We start from the raw sequence: 24,919 nt of genomic DNA on the forward strand, positions 1-24,919 counted from the left end.
GAGGAAGTGTAGTGTGGAAGGAGTTTCAATTAACCCCATAACTTCCACCGCGTGAGTGAGCTGATACATGCAACCAGTGTATACAGTATACCATGAATTTTACACTGACACCTGTTCCATGTCAGTCAATAAATGAATAACCCAACCAGACCAGGGTCAAATTGAAGAGTAGGTCATTTTGTTTGAAAATAACATTTGTCATATCTAGTTATAGCATGCATGTACAGACAGATAGAGAGATAGATAAACAAGGTCTCAGGTGTGAATGGGGAGCAGGTGTGTTAAATTTGGTGTTATTGATCTCACATTCCCTCATACTGGTCACTGGAAGTTCAACATGGCACCTCATGGCCAAGAACTCTCTGATGATCTGAAAAAAATAATTGTTGCTCTACATAAAGATGGCCTAGGCTATAAGAAGTTTGCCAAGACCCTGAAACTGAGACTCAGCACTGTGGTCAAGACCATACAGCGGTTTAACAGGACAGGTTCCACTCAGAACAGGCCTCGCCATGGTCGACCAAAGAAGTTGAGTGCACGTGCTCTGCATCATATCCAGATGTTGTCTTTGGGATATAGATGTATGAGTGCTGCCAGCATTGCTGCAGAGGTTGAAGGGGTGGGGGGTCAGCCTCTCAGTGCTCAGACCATACGCCGCACACTGCCTCAAATTGGTCTGCATGGCTGTTGTCCCAGAAGGAAGCCTATTCTAAAGATGATGCACAAGAATGCCTGCAAACAGTTTGCTGAAGACAAGCAGACTAAGGACATGGATTACTGGAACCACGTCCTGTGGTCTGATGAGACCAAGATAAACATATTTGGTTCAGATAATGTCAAGCTTGTGTGGTGGCAACCAGTTGAGGATTACAAAGACAAGTGTGTCTTGCCTACAGTCAAGCATGGTGGTGGGAGTGTCATGGTCTGGGGCTGCATGAGTGCTGCCGGCACTGGGGAGCTACAGTTCATTGAGGGAACCATGAATGCCAACATGTACTGTGACATACTGAAGCAGAGCATGATCCCCTCCCTTCGGAGACCGGGCCGCGGGGCAGTATTCCAAGGTCTCTAACATCCACCAGCTCTGTGATGTTGTCATGGAGGAGTTGAAGAGGACTCCAGTTGCAACCTGTGAAGCTCTGGTGAACTCCATGCCCAAGAGGGTTAAGGCAGTGCTGGAAAATAATGGTGGGCACACAAAATATTGACACTTCGGGCCCAATTTGGACATTTTCACTCAGGGGTGTACTGACTTTTGTTGCCAGCGGTTTAGACATTAATGGCTATGTGATGTGTTATTTTGAGGTGACAGCAAATGTAAACTGTTATACAAGCTGTACACTCACTACTTTACATGGTAGCAAAGTGTCATTTCCTCAGTGTTGTCACATGAACAGATATAATCAGATTCTTTGAGATGCTGTATGAGGATGACACCGATGTGTGCCTCCTATTGGGTACATAAAGTATAGGGTCTTATCCATATTAGAGGCTAACGCTGACATGACACTTGTAGCTGAGAATCAGAACAGCATTCTGGTAAGTCTATCAGGCTCAACACATGCACACGCTGCGCTTTGGCTCCTCTAATCCTGGAAGGATTATAAACTCCACACTACACTTCCTCCTTTCTTCCCAACCATTATATATTTTTTTCTGGTTGTGTTTATACATGGAGCAGGACCAGATTTAATACTACACCACTCTAACACAAACTCGATGAGACATCGTATTTAGACCTCAGTAGCCACAAGGAGTATCTTACAGGGAAGTGTCCCACATTACCTAGGGAAAATGATATGTGACAGTTCGAAAATATACCTGTTTACATGATAATTTTTAAAATCTTCAACATTAATCTGTTCATAATTCTTGTTCATCTAGATACAAATTTTTTTTTTAAAACAACCTACAATACAAAATATGCAACACTGCTTCATTCTCCCTATCAAAATAGTTTAGTGTTTTTACTAAAGGGGACTGTGTACAAAGCATGTTGTAATTCCAAAATATCCAATAAGACCCTATTGTAATTGAATAATTTTTAATCCAACATGATGAAATACAGAGCCAAACAAACATTTTGTTTGGATTGTGTCAAATTCACTGTATATAGAAAATGTATGTAGAAATATCCTGTCAGATGACATGATGATTCATTAAATCTATAGTAGGTATCATAAATAATTAAAAGGCCTGATAGAACAGTTTATATACTTACAAGGCAAAAAAACGTGAGTTGTAAGAACTGTACATTCAATGAGTGTTTATCATGGTATTATTTCCATTCAATAATTACTTTGTGATTAGTTCATAACTCTCATTTTACAAAGACAATTTACAGTACAATATTTAGGTTATAAATATTTACATTTTGAATTTTTAAAGACAACACCTTTTTCTGCAGATAGGTATATTTATAGGAACTGTAAAAATGGTGTCAGCATACATCAATATAACAACATGCTAACAACACACAGTAATACACTGGTAAACCATCTATGTGAGTGTACAGGGTCATGTTCAAGCAGGAAACAGGAGAAAACATATTTCTAAAATAAGTTTTAGTGGAACTAATGTCCTCATTTTCATCACACATTTTTCATCTGTGTTCCGTCTAGTAAAACATTTTGCAAATATGAATATGAAATGGTCCATACTGTTCCTGTTGTATCATGGATCATTTTTTTCTTTTTAATGTTTTTATATCAGAACATCCTGTATTGCTCTGTCCTCCTAAATAGAGGTGAGAAACCTTAACTTCCTGATCAGTCCACATGGCTAGCTCTCATTGGCTTAGTTGTGGATATGACAAGCAAGTTAGCATCTTTGTGGTTTGATTCGTCAGCTATCAGCTGGGTGACCAAACTTCTTCAGATCCACCATTTAAGTGCAGGTGTTTGTATGTGACTTTTCAGAGCTCTCCAACCTTTTGGGCAAGTATATACTAGAAACCTTCTCACGATATATTACTTCATCCAGGTAAGTCAACTTGGCAGTTTTGATAATGGGTTTGACTAAAGTGTAATGGCTTAAATGGTGTTGAGAATGTAAAGGCGTTGATTAAGTAGTAGCCTGAAGTGTCTGATATTGGCAGTTTGCGTTAGAACATGGAATTTGGATGCACCTTCAGAGTTTTCTGGCAAGCTACTCATTAATGGGTGCAAGTCATTGCCAAACAACCTATTGGTAACCCCTGGAGTGCCTAGCCTTCTATGTCCAGATTTCAGTAGGTACCATGCCTTCCTTGGTCCCAACAGAAGGCATTAGGTTCTGTTCTGATAGAAAGTCCAGAGGGAATTGAACCAGGAAGCCTCTGATCCTTTTGAGCTCCTCCCTAGCTTTATCTGGGTCAGACTGGGCCAAGCCTGCTGTGGTTTGGTAACTCTCTAACTCAGCCATGTTACGAACCAGGGAGGACGGTAGGCACCGGAACACCTGTGGAGAGAGACGAGGGAGGCAGGGGGAAGACCAAAAGGAAGAGAGAGCGATAGGCATTTTTTGTAATAAAATGAAATTATACATCTTGCTTTCTTTAAAAAAATCACCACACAATGGGAACAAACATGAAATAATTTATTTTCAAAATAATCAGTATACAGCTCCGGAAAAAATTAAGAGACCACTGCACCTTTTTCTTTTCTTTCCAAAAAAGTCGAAAAGGAAGGTTTTGAGTGAGGAACAGAAGGGTTAAATTTAAGAGACCACTTCAAATTGAACATTTCTGTTCCTCACTCAAAACCTTCCTTTTCGACTTTTTTGGAAAGGAAAGAAAAAGGTGCAGTGGTCTCTTAATTTTTTCCAAAGCTGCATTTTTTTGAAGTACCTACAAAGGTTTCAGAATACCAATTAAAATTTTAAAATGAAAGCTTATATTTCTAAAGTCTTAATTACAGAACTGACACGTGTGCTCAAGAAACAACATTTTCAGCATTCTGTTTTGGAATCTGCATCACTTTGACCAATCAATTTCTCACCACTTCCTCAGTACTCTCTGCCTCAAACCTCAGGGATTTTTGGTACTCACAATATATTATCTCCGATAGCTTGAAGTTTTAGATCAAGTAAGAGTTGTTCTAGAAACCTTATTATAGTTTCCGTAGCTCCACTTAATTATACCATCTTTGCCTAGCTCTGTAACTTTACGATCACTCATTTGGGGGTGGGGGGCTTTCACGTTTCAAAAATCGCAGCAGTTTGTCATGTTTTTGTTCACTTCTGAAGAGGAATCAAAGTCGCATCACTATGGTGTGGAATCCCATGGGCCCTAGCGTCTAATGCTGGAGCACCTCTTAAGGCATCGGGAAGTGAGGTTTTCACTCATTGCACAGCCCTCGCTGGACTCTGTTACACACACACACACACACCTTCTCGTAAATGGTGGCGTTCCGTGCCGCGGTGGTCATCCAGACTTCCTTATAGAAGCGGTCCGAGACAGGATCAGACACATCTATGGTCAAGTCCGTATGAGCTCCGAGGATAGTCCTGACAGGAGAGAACAAAGCAAGAGATGAGCAATGTCTTATTGATCAGATGAAGGCCAACAGAACAGTTACCCATGGTGTGTGTGTGTGTGTACCTAAAGCACTCTAGACGTAGTGTCCTGGCGAAACATCCAGCCTGGTACTCTTGACCATCCATCACCGCAGTGGAAGTCTCAGAGTCTTCAATGATCACCGCCACCTCGCTGTCGCGCTTCCCCAACATGCTGCGGTCGTTTATGTTGGCCGAACCTAACACACGCGCGCACACACACGTACACAAAGACACAGAACATGCATCAGGTCGCAGACAACACAGATGAATCTAGTTGAATGTAGAAGCTGCAGTACACTCCTTCACCAACAGAAGGATCAGGGACCAAAAGCAACGGCTCCTTCTGGAATTTATCTGTGAAACCTGCCGAGTCCAAGTAATGCCAGTAATGGATAGTTAACATTTTATACCTATTTATTTTGAAATTATTCAATAGTAACATACAAAGTCAGGCAATACTCATTTGGACGCAATCACACACACACAGACACACACAGACACACACAGACACACACAGACACACACAGACACACACAGACACACACAGACACACACAGACACACACACACACACACACCTATGATGACGATGTTGTCGTCTACAATGAGCATCTTGCTGTGGACGTAGATGAGCTCTGTGACCAGGCGTCCTTCGAGTTCAGCGTGGGTCCTCAGACCACAGAACGAGATGTAATTCATCCACTGGAGCTCATCCACTGAAACACACACACACTTAGTTGTCAGACCACGGAAACTTTATGCAGTACTGCCACTGTAAGTGGATTTCATAAGGTGTATACAAATGTTATCCTTACTTTCCTTCTTCAGCTGAGAGATGATGGAGTATTCTCCTCTGCTCATGGTCCTGAAGAGGACACCAGAAAAAAAAGAATACACGTTGTGTGTGTGTGTGTATATGTGTGTGACAGTATGTGTGATGGGGGCGGGTCTCACCTATAATTAAAGTGCATGACAGCCTGGAGGGCATTTCCTCCTCCTGTTGTGATGTCACCTTCAAATCCAGGAAGTAGTGGAGTCACCACGTACACACGGAATTTATTCCCTTCCCTATAGACAGATACATTACATACTAAAACAGACTTGACTAGCACAGCTACGTCATTGAGGGCACAAGTTTGAATCATGGTCATAGGTTACCAACAGTTCTGGGGACCTGAAATATGAAGGTGCAAATTGGTTCAAACCCGTCCATGGTTGGTCTCAGAGAAAAGTTAATTTACCTGGGCTAGCAATTCTTGTGAAAGGTCAGAAGCCTTCAAGTTACAGTTGTTTCCCTTGGATGTGTTCTCCTCCAAGAATATATGTGTCAGCTAACACTAGCTGGTTGAGTGAGCAGTGTGATAAAAAGCAGATTGTCCCGATCTTCAACTCTCCTGAGCCTGCTGGGCTTTGCTGCGATGATGCAAGGCCATACGTGGGAATTGGCCTTCTGTCATTGTGGGGCACCCAAGCATTGTTCCTATTCAAAATCGTATTTTTCCTACCCAACTATTTGTCTTTCTCCTCATCGGGACCAGTGAAATGTTCTCACCAGGTCAGATTTTCCTTGTTTTACTGTACTTGCAAGGATTTTTAGGTCTCCTCCAATATAGTGTAAACTATACACAAATACACCTTCAAAACACACACGCACACACCTTATACACCTGCACATGAACGTGTTCACATACTTGTGAGCTCTGAGGATTCTCTCGATGATTGCGTCACCAATCTTGTTATGTACTGTCCTGTTGTCAGCACAACTGATGAAAAACTGGTTCTGGAGATGGACAGAGTGGTTTAGAGAGAAGGGGGGGGTAAAGCAAGAGAGAAGGATGGGGGAGAGAAAGAAGAGGTAGAGAAAGGGTTAGAGAGGAATAGAGAAAGGGAGAGAAAGAATGAGAGAAAGAGGGAGAGAGGGAGAAGAAGGTAGAGAGAGAGAGCAGGAATGGGAACGGGGCAGAACAGAGAATGTAGGGTTACTGAATTATTATTCTGATGTCCTTCTGGTATATGTGTATTCACCAAATACACACAGTAATATAACAGTAGTTACACAGTAGTACAACAGTTGTTACATTGTTAATAACTGCTAGTACTATGTAGTGCTGTGTTGTGTTATGTAGTACAACATACACCAATCAGCCATACCATTATGACCACTGACAGGTGAAGTTGACTGTTCATCAACCACCAAGAGCTCTTAGGTCTGCAAACCAAGGCCTTCTGGTGGTCCCTAGAACAAAACTTAAGACCAGAGGAGACCGAGCTTTCTCCATTGCTGCTCCTAAACTATGGAATAGCCTCCCTGTTGAAATCAGAGCTGCACCAACCCTTGGCATTTTTAGTGAGGCTAAAGACATTTTTCTTTGAGCTGGCATATGCAAATAATAGTTGAGGAAATTGTCCTGGTGCTGTGTATGTATTGTTAAATTCATCATGTGTTATTTTCTTTATTGTTATCTGCAGTTGTCTCTGTACAGCACATTGGTCTACGGAAGTAGTGTTTATTTGTGCTTTATAAATAAAATAAATGAAAATGAATGAAATGAAGTGAATAACATGGATAATCTCGCTATCATGGCACCTGTCAGTGGGTGGGATATATTAGGCAGCAAGTGAACATTCTGTCCTCAAAGTTGATGTGTTAGAAGCAGGAAAAATGGGCAAGCGTAAGGATCTGAGCGACTTTGACAAGGGCCAAATTGTGATGGGTAGACAACTGGGTCAGAGCATCTCCAAAACTGCAGCCCTTGTGGGGTGTTCCCGGTCTGCAGTGGTCAGTACCTATCAAAAGTGGTCCAAGAAAGGATAAGCAATGACCGGCGACAGGGTCATGGGCGGCCAAGGCTCACTGATGCACGTGGGGAGTGAAGGCTGGCCTGTGTGGTCCAATCCAAAAGATGAGTTACTGTCGCTCAAATTGCTGAAAAAGTTAATGCTGGTACTGATAGAAAGGTGTCAGAACACACAGAGCATCGCAGTTTGTTGCATATGGGGTTGTGTAGCCACAGACCAGTCAGGGTGCCCATGTTGACCCCTGTCCACTCCCGAAAGCGCCTACAATGCCCACATGAGCATCAGAACTGGACCACGGACCAGTGGAAGAAGGTGGCCTTGTCTGATGCCATTCATGTGGATTTTACTTTGACATGTACCACCTACATGAGCATTGTTGCAGACCATGTGCACCCTTTCATGACAATGGTATTCCCTGATGGCATTGACCTCTTTCAGCAGGATAATGTTCCCTGCCACAAAGCAAAAATGGTTCAGGAATGGTTTGAAGAACACAAAAACAAGTTCAAGGTGTTGACTTGGCCTCCAAATTCCCCACATCTCAATCCAATTGAGCTTCTGTGGTATGTGCTGGACAAACAGTTCCGATCCATGGAGGCCCAGCTCACAACTTACAGGAATTAAAGGTTCTGCTGCTAACGTCTTGGTGCCAGATACCACAGCACACCTTCAGAGGTCTAGTGGAGTCCATGCCTCGATGGGTCAGGGCTGTTTTGGTGGCAAAAGGGGGACCTACACAATATTAGGCAGGTAGTCATGATGTTATGGCTGATCAGTTTATGTACCTCTATGTAGATGTAGTGCCTTGCAGTGTTATGTAGTACTACATATGTACCTCTATGTAGATGTAGTGCCTTGCAGTGTTGTGTAGTACTACATATGTACCTCTATGTAGATGTAGTGCCTTGCAGTGTTGTGTAGTACTACATATGTACCTCTATGTAGATGTAGTGCCTTGCAGTGTTGTGTAGTACTACATATGTACCTCTATGTAAATGTAGTGCCTTGCAGTGTTATGTAGTACTACATATGTACCTCTATGTAGATGTAGTGCCTTGCAGTGTTGTGTAGTACTACATATGTACCTCTATGTAGATGTAGTGTTTGCTCTTGGCGATGGTCTGAATGTAGGCATTGTGGATGGACTTCTCATGGTGTTTAATACCTGCTGACCAGTCAGCGGCTGACCGCAACACCTGAAGGGCACAACACAACACACAGGTCAGGGGTCTGTTGGTGTCTGCACACTTATCTCAACAGATGAAATTCAAAAGTACAGATTTGTCAGTATTTTTGTCAGTTATTTATGTGTCTGTGTGTGTGTGCGTGAGTGTGTGTGTGTGTGTGTGCATGTGCATGTCTTTGTGTCTGTGTTTGTGTGTTACCTGTGCTTTAGTGGAAATACAGTCAGGCACCTGGTACCTCAGTTCCCCGGCTGTGCTGTGGGACTTTGGCAGGAGGTACGGGTAGGATAGTGAACGATACTTAGGCTTCATTATCTACAGGGACAAACAGACAAGAGAAATACAGCACAACAACTGTTAAAGGAGCTCACGATTTAATGATTTAATGACGTATGGTGTTTGTGTGTGTTCGCGTGTGTGTGTATATGTGTGTGTGTGTCTAACCTTACAGAAGTTCCAGCGCTGTATGAAGTGCCTGGCCACGTCCCTGGCAGCCTTCCCATGGACCACAGAGGAGATGTCATGCCAGGGCATCCTGGGAGTGGTGTACCTGTCAATGAAGTCTACAGAAAAACACAGAGAAAACCGTTCCCACGGGAAATTAGGTTTTATTTCCATTAAAAGTGGAAACGTATTACCTCACTACTGAAGGAAAACATTTATGCCAAAGAGTGAGGTGCGGTGTGTGTGGTGTGTGTTTCTGGGTGGGTGGGTGTGTGTTTGTGTGTGTATATTACCATCAAATGGTTTCTCCAGCTGGATCCAGTCCTTGTAGACAAAGTTGCAGTAGTCTTTACCATGCCAAAACCTGGTGTTACCCAACAGCTCTCCAACACCTGTCTGGAGGCTCTGTACTGAACTGTTGCCTGCGCGCACACACACACACACACACAAACGAGAGTGAGAATATAACAGTATAACAAATAGGTCAGATTACTGATACACACCGACAACCTCTCCCTCCCACACACACACACACACACACACACACACAAACAAGTGAGAGAACATATCAGTAAAACAAAGAGAGGTCAGATTACTGACACACACATACCGACACTGTCGATGGAGCTGATACTGTCTGCATGCTGCAGAGTGTGTTTATGGATGTGTTTGACCAGGGAGAAATGCATCCTCCTGGTTCGACCAATCCCCTTCAGCCGTGGTAGATCCACCAATGGGTCGCCAGGCAATGATTGGTTGCCTCCGTTGCTATTGGCAGCTGCCCCCAGAGAGGATACGCCCCTAGTGGAGGGTTGGTGGTCGGAGCTCTGTGAATGAAGGTGGGAGAGGTCAGAGGTCACACGCAATGTCTTTACTCCAATATGTGTACAGTATGTTTGTAATCTGTGCGTGTGTGTCATGTGTGTATATATAATCTGTGTGTGTGTTTGTGTATGTGTGTGTATAATCTGTGTCTCTGTGTAATTGTGAGGTTTCTTGTCTTTCCTTGTTTGTTTTTTCAGGTAGTGTGCATTTCTTTATTTTCAGATACAGTTTTAGTATCATATATCTATGCTCGGTCCTCTTTTAGTCATGTCTGTTTATGTCATTAGTGGTTTTACCTGTTTTTCTCCATACCTGTGTGTAATTATGTCCTTTACTTAGTTCTGTTCAGCATTCCGTTTATTTGTGAGGTATTCTCTGTTTCGTGCAGCATACTAAGCATGTTTACCCCAGCTGTGTTGCTGTTACGTGTACCAGACCTTTAGCCTAGTCCGTATTTTGACCAACTCTCTTAGCCCAAGCCCTTTTTGTACTTTTGCCCTCACTGCATTTGTCTTAACACGCACCATTTCTCTCTGCCTGGCATCAGACTTTGTGTTTGGACTGTGTTAATGAAAGGAGTGTTCTGTGCTCGGTTCTGCAACCCGTCCCTGTGTATTCATGACAGTGTCTAATATTTGTATCTGTGTAATGTGTCAAATGTGTGTGTGTGTGTGTGTCTGACCTGTTCCATCTGTAGGGTTACGGAACGCGTCACACTTCCCACGTCTGTCAGTCGATGCTCTCGGTCATCCCAGCGACCGTACGCCAGGTCAATCCCACCAACAAAGGCCACTGATTGGTCGATGACAATGACCTTTTCGTGATGCGCCCACAGGTATACAGACGAGGACACGTGGTCCGGGTGACGCATCACCTAAAGAGGAAACACCTGGACATTTACTACACACACACACACACACACACACACACATACACACACACACACACAATGTCCTACCTTAATGTTAGGGTGTAGGTGCATCAGTGTTCTCTTGCTGTATTCACTGTTAATGCCTAGAGCTAGCTCCACCTCCTTGTACAGCATCACAAAGATACGCACCCCCTGTTGCTGTGGGAAAGGGAAAGAGAGAGAGACAGTGAGGATGCAAGGACAAATTCAAATGTAGCTAGTGCATTCGCTACACGGGGGTGAAAATTAGGCAGGCAGTTAGTGGAGTAACAGTTTGAAACTTACTGCTTTCTATTAGTGGTTCATATCGTGTGGACTAACATGTTGAAATGTACTGCTTTCTATTAGTGGTTCATATCGTGTGGACTAACATGTTGAAATTTACTGCTTTCTATTAGTGGTTCATATCATGTGGACTAACATGTTGAAATTTACTGCTTTCTATTAGTGGTTCATATCATGTGGACTAACATGTTGAAACTTACTGCTTTCTATTAGTGGTTCATATCATGTGGACTAACATGTTGAAACTCACAGTTTTTTATGAGTGGATCATATCATATGGATTAACATGCTGGAACTCACTGCTTTGCGTCTGAGGATGCAGTCCAGTCTCCACTTATTTCCCTCCACCACTGGCCTCTTCAGGAAAATCTCTGGACTCAACCTACAAATACACATATGCCCACATGGATACGCACACAGACACACATTTACATTTTACAATCCTTTTGGGGATCCCAAAAATTACCCCAACCTTACCCCTAAAGCAGTAAATATTCCTCATTGGAACAAGCTAAAAGTTTTCACAAGGTCAAATGTTACTTGGTGTAGTACTATAACCGTGAGAAAGTTTGGTCCATACCAGCATGGTAAATCCTGTACACACAAACACACTTCCCATACCAAAACCAATTAGTAAAATATGGTAATATGACCAGTTTCATCAGACAACTAGTTTGTCAGTAGTCTGTTGGGTCCCTAAGTTTACATTAAATAATCTCTGTATATTTACACACAACGTTAACAGCTGTGCCACCCAGTGTCACACAACACAGACAGACTGGTCTCAAACAGAAAGGTCAATATTAGATGTTTTTCATATGGTTTGAACACTGGCCACTAGGGGCAGTGATGAGTGTTGTGAAATGGCATTCTGAAAGTACAGTATCTTGCTAAAGGGGATATTTACTTTGAAGGTTGTGAGATTGAATCCATGTAAAAAGTAAACAACTTTACCTTATCCATTCCCAATGAATACATAAACTTGAACGTAATACCTAACTTTAACCCAAACCATATACACACAGAATTAACACAGAACCCTAATCATGTCACTTAACCCTCATAACTATGTTACTCTTTCATGTGTCCTTAATTCCTTCACAAACAGACACTTGCTTTTTAGGCCTCATCTACCCCTGGGCAAACTTCAAATACTGATATATCACTGTGATATCAGTTTGGAGTAGAGACACAGACACACATACACACACACACACATACCACCAGTCAGTGATGAAGATCTCTTCTTTGGCCTCCTCCAGGGCATCAGCCACATCTTCCATGTAGTTCTTTCCATTCACGTACCTACATGTAGACACAGAAGAACACAAGATTGTCCATGGTTAACACCTTCTGCTGGTTCCTCAATCATCACAAGAGAAAGTAAAAGTTGCTATAGTAACAGTCAGAGTTGACTGTTCCAGTAACACCCACATGATGGTGTCTTCAGAAACACATTCTCCACAAACACTACATCCTACACTTCACATCAACCGTAACTACTACACTACTACTATACTAACCACTGCACTTCACATCTTACAACTATCTCCAATGACGTTTGACTTGGAGCACATCTGCATACTAGTTCACCAGAACAGTTTTTGGTTTATGTTTACCCTTGATAGTTACCCTTTGGCAGTTCCATAGTTACCATTTGGCAGGGATGTTATCCTCCTCCTGAGCAAAGGAATCGAATCGATGGTCTCGAAGGAACGCTTTCCCGTGCGTACGGACAAAGTTTTCTATAGCCTGACCCCACCAGCGAGCATGTCTGTAGCTGTTTAACTTCAGTACAAGTGTCCTACACACACACACACACACACACACGCGCGCAAACAAACAAACACACAGTTAACACCCTGACCACATGGTTTCACCTCCTCCTATTTCTTTGCACACACAGACTAATGCACACACACGTAACACCCACCTGGAAACGCTATCGATGCGTACTCCATGTTTGGTCTCCGTGTCTTTGGAATCCATTTTGATGCTGAACTCTTTGTCCAACAGGAGAACAAAGGAAATGGCTCCTGTGTCTGGTTTCATGTAGAGAAGGAACGAATCCTTCACTACTAACCAGCTACACACACATGCATACATATACATACACACGCACACACACACGCATACACACAAGGAGAGATACATCAGCGTGCATTTGGTTCTTTCCATTAATAGAGGGAGCAATGTGTGAAGATTTGGTTTGATAAACATTTGAAAATAGTGGTTACAAAAATAAAGATATAGATAGAAATAATGACACCATAACACCACTTGGCAACAACCAAACCCATGATATTCAAAATGTCACATGAAACTTTTTCTGTCATGTCTGGTAGCCAGGTTGGTATGGGCTTTTGACAAAACCTATATAACTTATAGCCATGGTAAACATCCCTGAAGAATAAATCAATAAGAACCTGTAGCCCCTAACCTGCAGAGTCTAAACTGCCAAGAAACAACCTGTAGCCCCTAACCTGCAGAGTCTAAACTGCCTAGAAACAACCTGTAGCCCCTAACCTGCAGAGTCTAAACTGCCTAGAAACAACCTGTAGCCCCTAACCTGCAGAGTCTAAACTGCCTAGAAACAACCTGTAGCCACTACCCTATAGAGTCTAAACTGTCAAGAAACAACCTGTAGCCACTACCCTATAGAGTCTAAACTGTCTAGAAACAACCTGTAGCCACTACCCTATAGAGTCTAAACTGTCTAGAAACAACCTGTAGCTCCTAACCTGCAAACAACTGTGATACCTGTAAGAAAGGAAGATAGTGTTTTATTTAAGACTCCTATCACGAAAGACTCAACATGTGAATAATATTAAATGCATCTACGCTCCAACAGTTCCTAACAGTGTGTGTACCGTTTCGACCAGCGGTAGCAGGCTTCACTGTGACCACAGCAGTTCAAGCCCGGGATACGATGACCTCCAGACCGCTTGTGTATCATTCCTTCCCTGAAACACAATGTTGTTGACATGAAACACTCTGAACTTTCAGTTGGCTTTCATATCTGTAATGACATGTATGTTTTCTCACAGTCCTTTAGGTCCCAGGTCATGGATGAAGGACATCTGGCTGACATCTATGAACTCCATCTGAAGAGTGCGAGAAACGCTGTTTTAGAGAAGTAATTGCCACACTCATAGTGATTTCTTTTCTGGTATACACACGTGTGGTATAGTTTAGAAAAGTACTATATAGTTCATTATGGATCCCCAGGAAGCAGAGACTGCTGCTGACTGAAAATATGGAGAAATGGTATCCATTGTATCTGATTTCAACATACACAGATGTCCAAACAGTAGCCAAACAACAGTGCTTACTGAGGAAAAGTGACTAGAATTTGTTGGCTGGTCGTAGCCATATAATCAGCAGATTGTCTGCAATCTAGGGCGGAGAGGGATGACAAAACGATCTATCATGATGCTCTTTCATTTTCAGTTTTGCATGTGTGGCTCTTAAATAGCTGGTCAGGGTCCTTGAGATGTAGCTGCGGAAATGTGCACATTTGTTGATTTCACAGGGCCTTGGAGAGAGGTTTCTATATGAGTTATGAACTGTCTTCTCAGCTGGCTCGTGGGAAATGTGATGTAATTCTTCTTTGGTGGAATACCAGGTAGACAGCAAACGGGGAAAGGAAAAACAAATGATTGCTTTTGAAATGGATCTGGGAGTTGAGTCATTTGAAGAGGAGGATGGGATCGGAGTCATTTGAAGAGGGGATGGGAATGGAGTCATTTAAAAAGGAACATGGAACAATTTAATGGTGGACGCCTGACATGCAAGAAAGGTTTTTGAGACAGTCCTCACTTCTCTGGTCAATAAATGGCCACCAAACATTTCACAGAGGAGCTTCTCGGTCTTGACAGTCTTCTGTCTTAATCACCAGGCTGGGTGATGCTGCTGGTGAGATTTCCTCTGAGCAGCAGATCGGATACAGTCAGTTTGGATTTCCTATTGTCAATGCAGTGTAGCTGAGTCCGTTGTGTTGGAAATAGGTCAGCTGTTTGTTCTACCAGGTCGTGCCAATGTCCTGTTCTAAAAGTATTGATGGCACTGAGAACACATCGGTAGGACAGTGTTGCTGATTGAATTCCCGCCTGAGTCACAGCAAGGGGGACACAGCAAGATGTGATCTACCGCAATCTCTGAGACATGGTTGTCTTCGGTGCCCTGCTTTGGGACAGGCTGTCTGGAGAAGTAATTATATCGGGTAAGAACGGAAAGTCGCAAAGCTTCAGCAACCGTTGTACAGTTCTAGGTTGGAGGGAGGGTCAGGGTTTTCCATGACAGACACAAAGGGCCTGGGATCAGCCGCCACAGTGAAGGTGTGTCCGTACAGCTAAAATAACCAAGGCAGCCCCAAATAACGGCCAGTGCTTTCCCTTCTGTCTGAGGATTGTGGCTCCACAGGTGACAGCGGTGGGCTTGCGTAGGCGAGTGCGAGCATTTTTCACAACTAAGCAAGTCTTAGTAAAAATGCTCCAACACTCACCAGGGCGCCATCTACCACGATTTCAGTTTCTTTTGTTTCTTCGAAGCAGGTCACGACTGTCTCACTGCTGAGTCTATATTCCAGTAAGTTGCATGTACACTGACATTGAGGTCCACTCCCACACATGCCCTTCCTCTGTGAGCACTCTGAGAAGCTGTGTCAAGGCGGTCTGAAAGATTTCCATAGCTGAAAATATCCAAGAGTTGAGTTGATGGTATCCTGCTCCCAAGTCAAGTTTGCAGAGTACATTTATTAATGCCACAGTAGTATTCCACCTTTATTTCTGTAGATCATTTATTTTGCTAGAGGATCTTGGTGAGATTCAGGTGTATGTTCTGTGAGGGTGTGGCTCCTCTGTTTGATAAGCAGTTCTGAATTGTCCCCCGCCTGATCTCTACATCAGCTTCTGGAGATGCACTGGAAGCCACAAGTAATAGTTTTACATTTGATCATTTATGAACAGGATGCACAAGGTACAAACTGTTCAACTAAATGCATACAGTTCCCGCAGCCTGAGGTCTGGCTGTCAGAATGTCTAATATCCAGTAGCACGGTGTGATTTGGGATGGGTTTAGAGAGGACAATAGTGTTGAATGCTGCACTATAGACCATGAACAGCACTCTTATCTAGGTTTTTCTCTTCTCTGTTGTGGCCATGTTAACAGTGATGGTAGTGTCTTCTTCCATTGGTCTGTTGTGGTGGTCGACAAATCATAGCACTTAATGAACCAGTCTATAGGCTTGCACCTAAAAAGCCTGTTACCGGTGATAAATTGGTCGTAATTTACCATTCGCTTTCTCACCAATGCATCCTTCATTTCAAGTCAAAATTTCAGTTTGCCATTGCAAAGACCCTAAACTTGACAGAAACTTTTCATTCCACCTGACGAGCAGCAAACAAACTGCACCTACTCTAATTTGATTTTTTTTTTACTTCACTCGAACTGTAGCAACGACACTAGTTGCTCAGGTCGAAGAGCTGTTGATTTTATCTGTAATCACGGAAATCATTTGGCATCGTTGACGTTTGTTGCAGTAATACTCACAGTGTGGTGGTATTTCCTGTACATGGCCATCCTCAACAACTTGTTCAGATAATCTTCCAACTGTCTCTGTTCAGGGAGCAGAATGGCTCACATTACCTCAGAATAGATGTAACGTTTTACAGTGTAGTACAATATCTATACAGAGGGAGGTAAAATAAAACAAAATAAACGTGACTGTAAAATTAGGTCGAATTGTCAATATAAAAATGACATTTAGTTAGAATGATGAGAATGGCACACTCAACACTCAGGCACACACCTACCCTCCTGCTGGAGATCTGTTCGTCCCGTACCAACTCACCCCCACCACGGGGAAGCTCGGGCATCTTTCTGGCTTCACTGTTTTTCATTGTTTTTCTTCTTGTTGTGTGGCTGAGACATGTATCAAATTCACAGTTACCGTATACAGTATGCAACTATTTCCGTGAATTTCCAAACTTATGGTACGGTGCCCTTTACAATGACTACAATGGCTTTACAAAATGAATGAGTTTATAGCAACAGTGAATTTAAAAAGTATTTAATCAGTTATACATTATTTTATTAATGTTTAAAAATGAGCAGGAACTGGAGATGACAACATCACAGGCCTGGTATAGCATCATTATAGATCATACCCAACAAATGGTGTTGAGCCTGTAATCATTGCATGCAAAGTACTGAACATGGTTATTTTGTAATACATAATGATTATCTGTCCAGTGAGCACTTCAACCACAAAAGACTTTCCAAATACTTCTAGAGTTCATTTCATGCTGTAGCATGGATGTGTGTGTACCATTTCATGCTCTAGCATGGATGTTTGTGTATCATTTCATGCTGTAGCATGGATGTGTGTGTACCATTTCATGCTCTAGCATGGATATGTGTGTACCATTTCATGCTCTAGCATACGTGTTTGTGTACCATTTCATGCTCTAGCATGGGTGTGTGTGTACCTGCGCGAGGGTAGCGGCACCATCATGAACATCTTGTAGCGGAGCAGTTCTCTGTGGAGCTCCATGAAATGTTTCTCCTTTCTCTTGACCACCCAAGTGAACTCTCCATGTCTTAGCTCAATCTTAAACACAGCAGGAAGACTCTACCAGGGAAAGAGAGTTAATAAGTGAGTTTGTGTGTAGTTTTAGGGCTAGATAATAGGAAACACAAACTTCTGGGTTTGGGTTATGGCTAGGTAAAAGGAAACATTCCCTTCTGAGTTAGCGTTAGGGAATAGGAAACATTAACTTCTGAGTTAGGGCTAGGGAATAGGAAAAGTTTACTTCTGGGTTAGGGCAGGGGAATAGGAAACTTTAACTTCTGAGGTAGGGCTAGGGAATAGGAAACTTTCACTTCTGGGTTTGGGTTAGGGAATAGGATACATTCACTTCTGGGTTAGGGCTAGGGAATAGGAAACATTAACTTCTGGGTTAGGGTTAGGGAATAGGATACATTCACTTCTGGGTTAGGGCTAGGGAATAGGAAACATTAACGTCTGGGCTAGGGCAAGAGAATAGGAAACATTCACTTCTAGGTTAGGGCTAGGGAATAGGAAACATTCACTTCTGGGTTTGGTTTAGGGAATAGCAAATATTCACTTCTGGGTTAGGGTTAGGTCTCAGGACCCTGCAAAGACAGAAAGACAAACATGTGATTGTGTGTGTGTGTGTGTGTGTATACACACCTTGTTGACGCTCCTCTGCGCAGTGATGTTGAACCGGTCCTGGGCTGTATTGAATCTCTCCACCTCCAGAATCCTAGCGGTAATGGGGATCGTGGAGAGATAGACCCTGGCTTCAGACTCCTTAAAACTCACTGTGTTATAAACAGCACTGAAACCTATATGGCTTTCCCCTGTAGAGACACATAGAAGGAGGGAGGGAGAGGGGTGAACGTGAGAGAGAGGAAGAGGTGGGGAGCAACAGAGACAGCCAGTGAGCGAGTTAGGGTCGGTGTGAGGAAGAGGGACAACAGTAACAGGGGGAGGTTGGTGAATGTCATCCGAACAGGAAACATCTGTCAGCGTATAATTAATGTCGAGAGCTCTCTTCGAACACGCACCCAGGGTGGTGGGGTCACAGTCGGGGTCTTCTCCGTCTCCTATATCCAGCTCCCTGGTGTCCAGACTCTCAACCACGTCAGACATTTTCCTGCTGATGCCAAGGCCGTCCGCGATGTCACTGGGCTCTACAGCGATGTTGGAGGAGTCAGAAGCCATTAGGTTGAGACTACTGGTGGTAGGGGGGGCTTCACCCAGCATGGTTAGCACTTCACCTTGGGGGCAGGGCACACCTGGAATGGAGAGGGGCACTTCAGCTGTAGACTCACGTGGCTTGTGGTGCACAGAGGTCGGCTCTTGTCTGTTCAAGAGTGAAATCAGTTCCATGCTTATCTTCTTCTATTTTAGGGCAGAGTATCCCTGCAGCGGTGCGTGTGTGTGGACAGTTTATCTTCCTAATGGTCAGACACTCAACTAAAAATAATGCACAATGTTGCAATTTACATACATTTACCAAATACAGTGACACTGCAGACATGAAAATAAAAACAGAATAAAATGGAGTATAACTGCAACTAATAGACACCAATTGTTTTATCAGGGTTTTTTTGTATACTACTTTACTGCTAGGTAGCCTCAGGCAGTGTGGATTGTGAGCCCCTGAGATGACACTTTGCTGCCTTCTCCTAGTTCTCCCCTTTGACCCCATCCTCCCTCAGGACTCACTCAAGCAAGGACCTTTCCCAACCTTCGTGTTTGTTCATCTGCATTGTCATTAGTATTGATTCTAGGTTCTACTGGCTCTGTAGCCAGAATCACCTTTATTATAGCCTTTATTCATTTACAGATTCTTGGTGAGAAGATGCTGCTAGTGGAAGACAACAAACAGGCACGACAGGGAAAGACTATTGTATTCTATGCTTAGGGACTCTGAAGGGCCTCCTGGTGGCATGTCTGTTTTGGTTGGAGTGGGTTCCTGACTGTAGAGACAATTAGCGTTTTTTAACAAACTACAAGTTTTTTCTAAAAACAAGAAAGTCACACATTAGTCTCCTCTATAGCTGTAGGCAAGAGTGACAGTCACACACACACTATTGTCAATATTAGCCCCGCCTATTTTCATGATAAGTCCTGAGTGTTGTAGTTGTAGGCAAAAGACATGCTGCTCTGTTTTCCACCAGCAGCAGCTTTGCTAGGTCAGTCTTGGCTGCATCTGACCATACCTCTGAACAACAGTCAAGATGGGACAACACCGGAGCCCGAACAAGTAGGACAGTTGATGACTGACGGACCAATGATGACGGACCAAGCCCTTGGAGTCCAGCCCCCTCCACCTACTCAATGGGCCACACGCCCTTATGCAGAACCACTTGAGGACCAGAGAATGCATTTAGTCGTAGACGTATTTTAGTGGTAGACGTATTTTAGTCATAGATATATTTCTGTGGTCATCGTCACCAATTCATATCAATGAATGTTAGACCCTATTCAGTCTCGATGACCTCACAGGCTTTTAGTTCTGACACATAGAAGGTGGAAGTGAAATTGTCAGCAGAATACACACACACGCACACACACGCACACACACGCACCCACACGCACACACACGCACACACACGCACACACACAAACACACAGCCCAGAATAGAACCAAAGGTTATCCTCTTGGTATAAGGTCATGGGTCAGAGATGCTGATACCTCATTGGTCAACTGGCCAGCCCTAGAGAAAGACACTGTAACTCTGAGGAAGACGTCTTTCAGGATAGTAAAGCATAGGTCAGTGTTATTTGGTGGGAGGGTGTGTGTGTGTTGTTTGTGCGTGTGTGTGTGTGTGTGAGTGTGTGCGTACGTGCGTGCATGTGCGTCTCCTTTTCCCGAGTGCAAAGCCAGACAGACAGGCGGGGCTCAGTTGCAACAAGAGCTTGTGATGTCATCTCTGGTGAGAAATAGAGAAAGTTCCCTGAAGCTGTTCAAGGTGGATGTTACATTTTAACTCCAGTCAACTTAAGAAATCAACAAAAACTCAAATTTTACTATTTAATATTTAATGTTTTCTCACTGGTAATAATTTAATGGAATTGGAATTAGAATTTCAGGGAACTTCCTGAATTGACAGTCATATACAGTAAATGGAATTGACCCTAACCCTGATTGGCTCACTCTCACTTTCTATCCTTGTGAAGACCGGAAAACCAGAAATCCAAGTTCCCTATCCCCTAGTGCTATACCACAACCACCTAACCATTGATTCCTAAAACTTAACCTAGACCTAATAATCAAAGTCCTAACCCATAATGCCTAGTCCAAAATGTTACCCTAATTCTAACACTATGCCCAATTGGAACTTTTACATCAAACCTTAACCCCTATGTAGGTAAGACATATTTGCTAGTGGAGACCAGCCTGAAAACCTTCTGGGTTCATTCATTTACACATAGACATTGATCACACGCACACACACACACACACACACAAACATTTTACTACAAAACTCTCATTATCTTAACGTGTGGGAAGCAAGTTAAGGCTTGTTGTGTGTGTGTGTTGTGGTGTTATGTCATCTATGAGTCTGTCTTCCTGTTCTGACTTGTCTCAGAAAACCTTCAGAGAACAGGTGTTATATTTTCTAATTTTCAGTCCCATACAGATCATCGGAAAGTGATCATTAATCACCAAATCACCTGAAATGAACTCCATATATGGTTCTATGTACCTTAAAGGTAATTTGTGTTAAAAATATTGGAATAGCAGAGTATTGGCAGAGTATTCCAAGATTTGGAATAGCAGAGTTTTCTTATTTGTACTGTATTTCAAAAGTTTGGATTTGAAATCAATCAATCACCATGAGGTTAGTGTATATATTCTCAGCTTTTATTTAAGGGTTTGTGTTAATATTGGTTTCACCACTCCAATATTACAACACTTTTAAACATATCATATTTCAGGGCATCAAACATATTGAGACAATTGGCTTGACAGGTGTTTCTGGTTAGTCAGGTGTTTTGTCATATTTATACAGGCATATGAGAACTGTTCATGTCTACACTTGAGTCTAGGCTTTACATTTGTCTTTGGGGTCTGCAATTGGAATCTGTCAACATTTGAGTCAGGAAAGCCTTTATGAGGCTTAAAAATCAAAGAAAATGAATCCGAAATACACTGCTGAAAAAAATTAAGGGAACGCTCAAATAACACATCAGGTCTCAATGATTGAAATATATTAAAGATTATTTACAAAATCACCAACTTATTGAGGGCTGGATTCAAACTTACACTGAAGATCAAAGTAAACAGCTGAAATCACAGGCGGTTTTAACTTGGGTGAATTTCATCACGACAACTCATAATGTGACTCAGTAATGTTTACGACCCCCATGTGCCTGTATGCACTCCTGACAACGTCTGGGCATGGTGGATGATGTCCGGGGGGATCTCCTCTCAGACCTGGATCAGGGTATCAGTGAGCTCCTGTGGCGCTACTTGGCAGCGTCAGATGCACTGATACATAACGTCCCAGAGGTTCTCATTTGGATTCAGTTCTGGGGAACGTGAGGGCCAGTCAATGGGATCAATGCCTTCATCATCCAGAAACTGCTTACACACTCTGGCCACATGAGGCCGGGCATTGTCCTGCACCAGGAGGAACCCACTGCCACAGGCCCACTGCACCAGCGTAAGGTCTGACGATGAGTCTGAGAATTTCATCCTGGTACCTAACAGCAGGCAGGGTACTATTGGCTAGCACGTGGAGGTCTGTGCGACTCTCCAAGGTTATACCTCCCCAGACCATCACTGATCCAATGCCAAACCGGTCGTGCTGGATGATGTTGCAGGCAGCATAACGTTCACCACGGCGCCTCCAGACTCCTTCACGTCAGTCATGTGCTCTGGATGAACCTGCTCTCATCTGTGAAGAGAACGGCAGTTCTGCCAATGGCAGACCTGCCAATTCTGGTGGTCATTTTGTTGGGCTCTGACAGTGCTCCTCCTGTTCCTCCTCGCACAAGGGAGCAGATACCAGTCCTGCTGCTGGGTTGATGCTCTTCTACAGCCCTGTGCAGTACTCCTTGTGTAATGGCCCATCTCCTGGTATCTCCTTAATGCTCTTGAGTCTGTATTGGGAGACACAGCAAAACTTGCTACGGCATGTCTGAATGTGCCATCCTGGAGGAGCTGGACTACCTGTGCAACCTAAATGGGCTGCAGGTCCCGCCTCATGCTACCAGTTATCACAAGGACACTAGCAAAACACAAAACCAGGGAAGAATCAGTCAGGAAGGATAAGGAGAGGGCAATTGTCTATGGCCACCACCTGCAAAAACCATGGGGTTGTCTTGCAGTTGCCTCTCCAGTGTACCTGTTGTCACTATCATTTGCACCAAAACAGGTGACACTGACTCACAATTGCTTATGCTTCCTATCTGGACAGATTGATATCCCTGAAGTTTAATTGACTTGGTGTTATACTGTTAGGATTACGAGATCCCTAAATTTATTTGAGGCAAATTTCCAAAACCTTAGGTTTACCAAAAACGACTGATTGGTTGTCGCATACAATAAAAAACAGCGATCACAAGGGGTCTCAATAAAAAGATTTTGTGGAGAGGTTTGTCAAAGATTAACATGTACCAGAATTCTTGGCAAGAAGAATGTGTGGAGAAAAAAGGTTCTCAGCATGCCAGCACATCTGACAGATGACAGTAAAGGCAAAAATACCTCAAAACAAACAACAACTGAAAATGGCTGCAGAACAAGCCTGGAAGAACATGACCAGAGAAAATACCCAGCAGCAGGTGAAGTAAGCGGGTCGCTTCAGGCAGCAATTGCATGTAATGGGTACATCAAGTGCTTAATTTGGACATTATATTAATCTTTCCCAATACTTTTGGAGCCCTGAAATAGTGGGACAATGTATAAAAGACTGTTGTATTTTCCAAAACAATATGCACATAAATACCTCAGAATCAAAGCTGGGGATCTGTACTTTAACCTCATAGTAATTTTGTATCCAAACGTTTGGGCTATCGAGCAAAAAGAAGTAGAAATGCTTCACTGCCCCAACACTTACAGAGGCCACTCCACATGCTCACTGTAGGTCTCATTACATCCATAGATTTCTTTGCTAGAAGTGGCTTAAATTAGAAGTTTGTAGGGCCTGTTTAAACAAAACAGAAGCATGGATTACAGTTTCTCTTGGCTTTCGGCCATCTAAGATTAAGTCAAAAAAAGCTCACCATGACAACAACACAGTGTCTCTGGGAACTTGTGTGAGGCTGTGTGTCTTTGATGTATGTCAGTGTGGTATCTCGCACCCCTGTGTCTAGGGTTACCGTTCGCTATACCAATAAGTTGGAGGTCAGCTGTAGCTGTGTGTGCCTTTCTCTTCCATTGTGACACACAAAAACACGCCAACTCACAGACATAAAAACTGCAGATTGTTATTTTTCTTCACCAAGACCTCTGACAATACCCAATGAATCATTCTTTAACTCTTCTGACTTTTCAGTCACATGATTCCAATGATTCCTCTGGAACTCCCTCCCTGATAGCCTCTGGGCTGCACAGCCATCATAGCTTTTAAAGCAGGCCCTACCCTGCACTTTAATCAAATTATACTGTACATTGTTATATAATCATTTGTATTTGAATTTTAGTTTAATGTGTATTTTCTGTATATATATTTTATTTGTTTTATTTATTTAATATGATTATTTTGTTATTTCTGAATTTCTTTTTCATGCACTTTGAGATTATTCCTCTATAACGAAAAGCGATTTACAAATATAAATTATTATTATAAATAAATTATTATTACTGTTAATGTTAGAGGCTATCTGTGTGGACAAGTAGGATCAGAGGAGTATATAGAGTTTGACCAATGTGTCTGGAGGCTCTGAGGAAGTCCATTTCCCCTCCACTGCCAAGACATTATTTACCCTTTCCGATTGTGATGTTAGTTTTTGATAGTTTTCAATTCATGATGTCCCAAAAATAAAGATATGCAATTCATTGAAAACCTGAAGACAGTATAGACTTGGATACACATGCCAAATGCTAATCGATAAAAAAGACAGCTAATTTTGCCATTCTCTCTTGCTTGTTTGCGGCGCATCATTTTATAGGAAATTCTTGGAGGCGTATTGTTAAATGAGCTACATTTGGAGATTAAAGGTGCTAAAATGTTGACCATTCTAAAACCATGGCCAAAATCTTTAAACATGGCTACTACAACCTATACAGTGTGATAAAACCTCCCTCAATCCTAGAATAAATAGGATCAGAGAGAGGGAGGGAGGGAGGGAGGGAGATAGAGTGGGAGAGAAGAAGAGAAAAAGGAATAACAGCTTTTTATCTCTCTCCTCTCTTTTGATGGAATATGGTCTACTTCCTGTTTCCTGTCCAGGGATG

General features: G+C 42.8%; 1 protein-coding gene across 3 annotated transcripts in view; it reads right to left on the bottom strand.

Annotated features, from left to right (window-relative positions):
- Nucleotides 1-2,035: 2,035 nt before the first annotated feature.
- Nucleotides 2,036-24,919, bottom strand: part of pld1a (phospholipase D1a) — a 31,097-nt gene continuing 8,213 nt past the window's right edge. For all 3 annotated transcript variants that reach the window (XM_010886218.3, XM_010886217.2, XM_010886219.2), the window contains 25 exons: nt 18,573-18,803; nt 18,196-18,365; nt 17,471-17,613; nt 16,796-16,904; nt 16,533-16,598; nt 14,028-14,086; nt 13,853-13,945; nt 12,916-13,068; nt 12,637-12,786; nt 12,204-12,287; nt 11,283-11,364; nt 10,746-10,856; nt 10,470-10,661; nt 9,573-9,789; nt 9,256-9,384; nt 8,963-9,081; nt 8,720-8,833; nt 8,420-8,530; nt 6,227-6,315; nt 5,490-5,603; nt 5,351-5,400; nt 5,114-5,251; nt 4,580-4,733; nt 4,368-4,485; nt 2,036-3,438 (listed from right to left, as the gene is read on the bottom strand). In XM_010886218.3, coding sequence (XP_010884520.2) covers nt 3,214-3,438; nt 4,368-4,485; nt 4,580-4,733; nt 5,114-5,251; nt 5,351-5,400; nt 5,490-5,603; nt 6,227-6,315; nt 8,420-8,530; nt 8,720-8,833; nt 8,963-9,081; nt 9,256-9,384; nt 9,573-9,789; nt 10,470-10,661; nt 10,746-10,856; nt 11,283-11,364; nt 12,204-12,287; nt 12,637-12,786; nt 12,916-13,068; nt 13,853-13,945; nt 14,028-14,086; nt 16,533-16,598; nt 16,796-16,904; nt 17,471-17,613; nt 18,196-18,365; nt 18,573-18,771 — 3,189 coding nt within the window. In that variant the 5' untranslated portion in view covers nt 18,772-18,803 and the 3' untranslated portion in view covers nt 2,036-3,213. The remainder of the gene's footprint in view (nt 3,439-4,367; nt 4,486-4,579; nt 4,734-5,113; nt 5,252-5,350; nt 5,401-5,489; nt 5,604-6,226; nt 6,316-8,419; nt 8,531-8,719; nt 8,834-8,962; nt 9,082-9,255; nt 9,385-9,572; nt 9,790-10,469; nt 10,662-10,745; nt 10,857-11,282; nt 11,365-12,203; nt 12,288-12,636; nt 12,787-12,915; nt 13,069-13,852; nt 13,946-14,027; nt 14,087-16,532; nt 16,599-16,795; nt 16,905-17,470; nt 17,614-18,195; nt 18,366-18,572; nt 18,804-24,919) is intronic.

The sequence above is a fragment of the Esox lucius genome, chromosome 22 (genome assembly GCF_011004845.1).
Source record: "Esox lucius isolate fEsoLuc1 chromosome 22, fEsoLuc1.pri, whole genome shotgun sequence".
NCBI classification, from domain to species: Eukaryota; Metazoa; Chordata; class Actinopteri; order Esociformes; family Esocidae; genus Esox; species Esox lucius.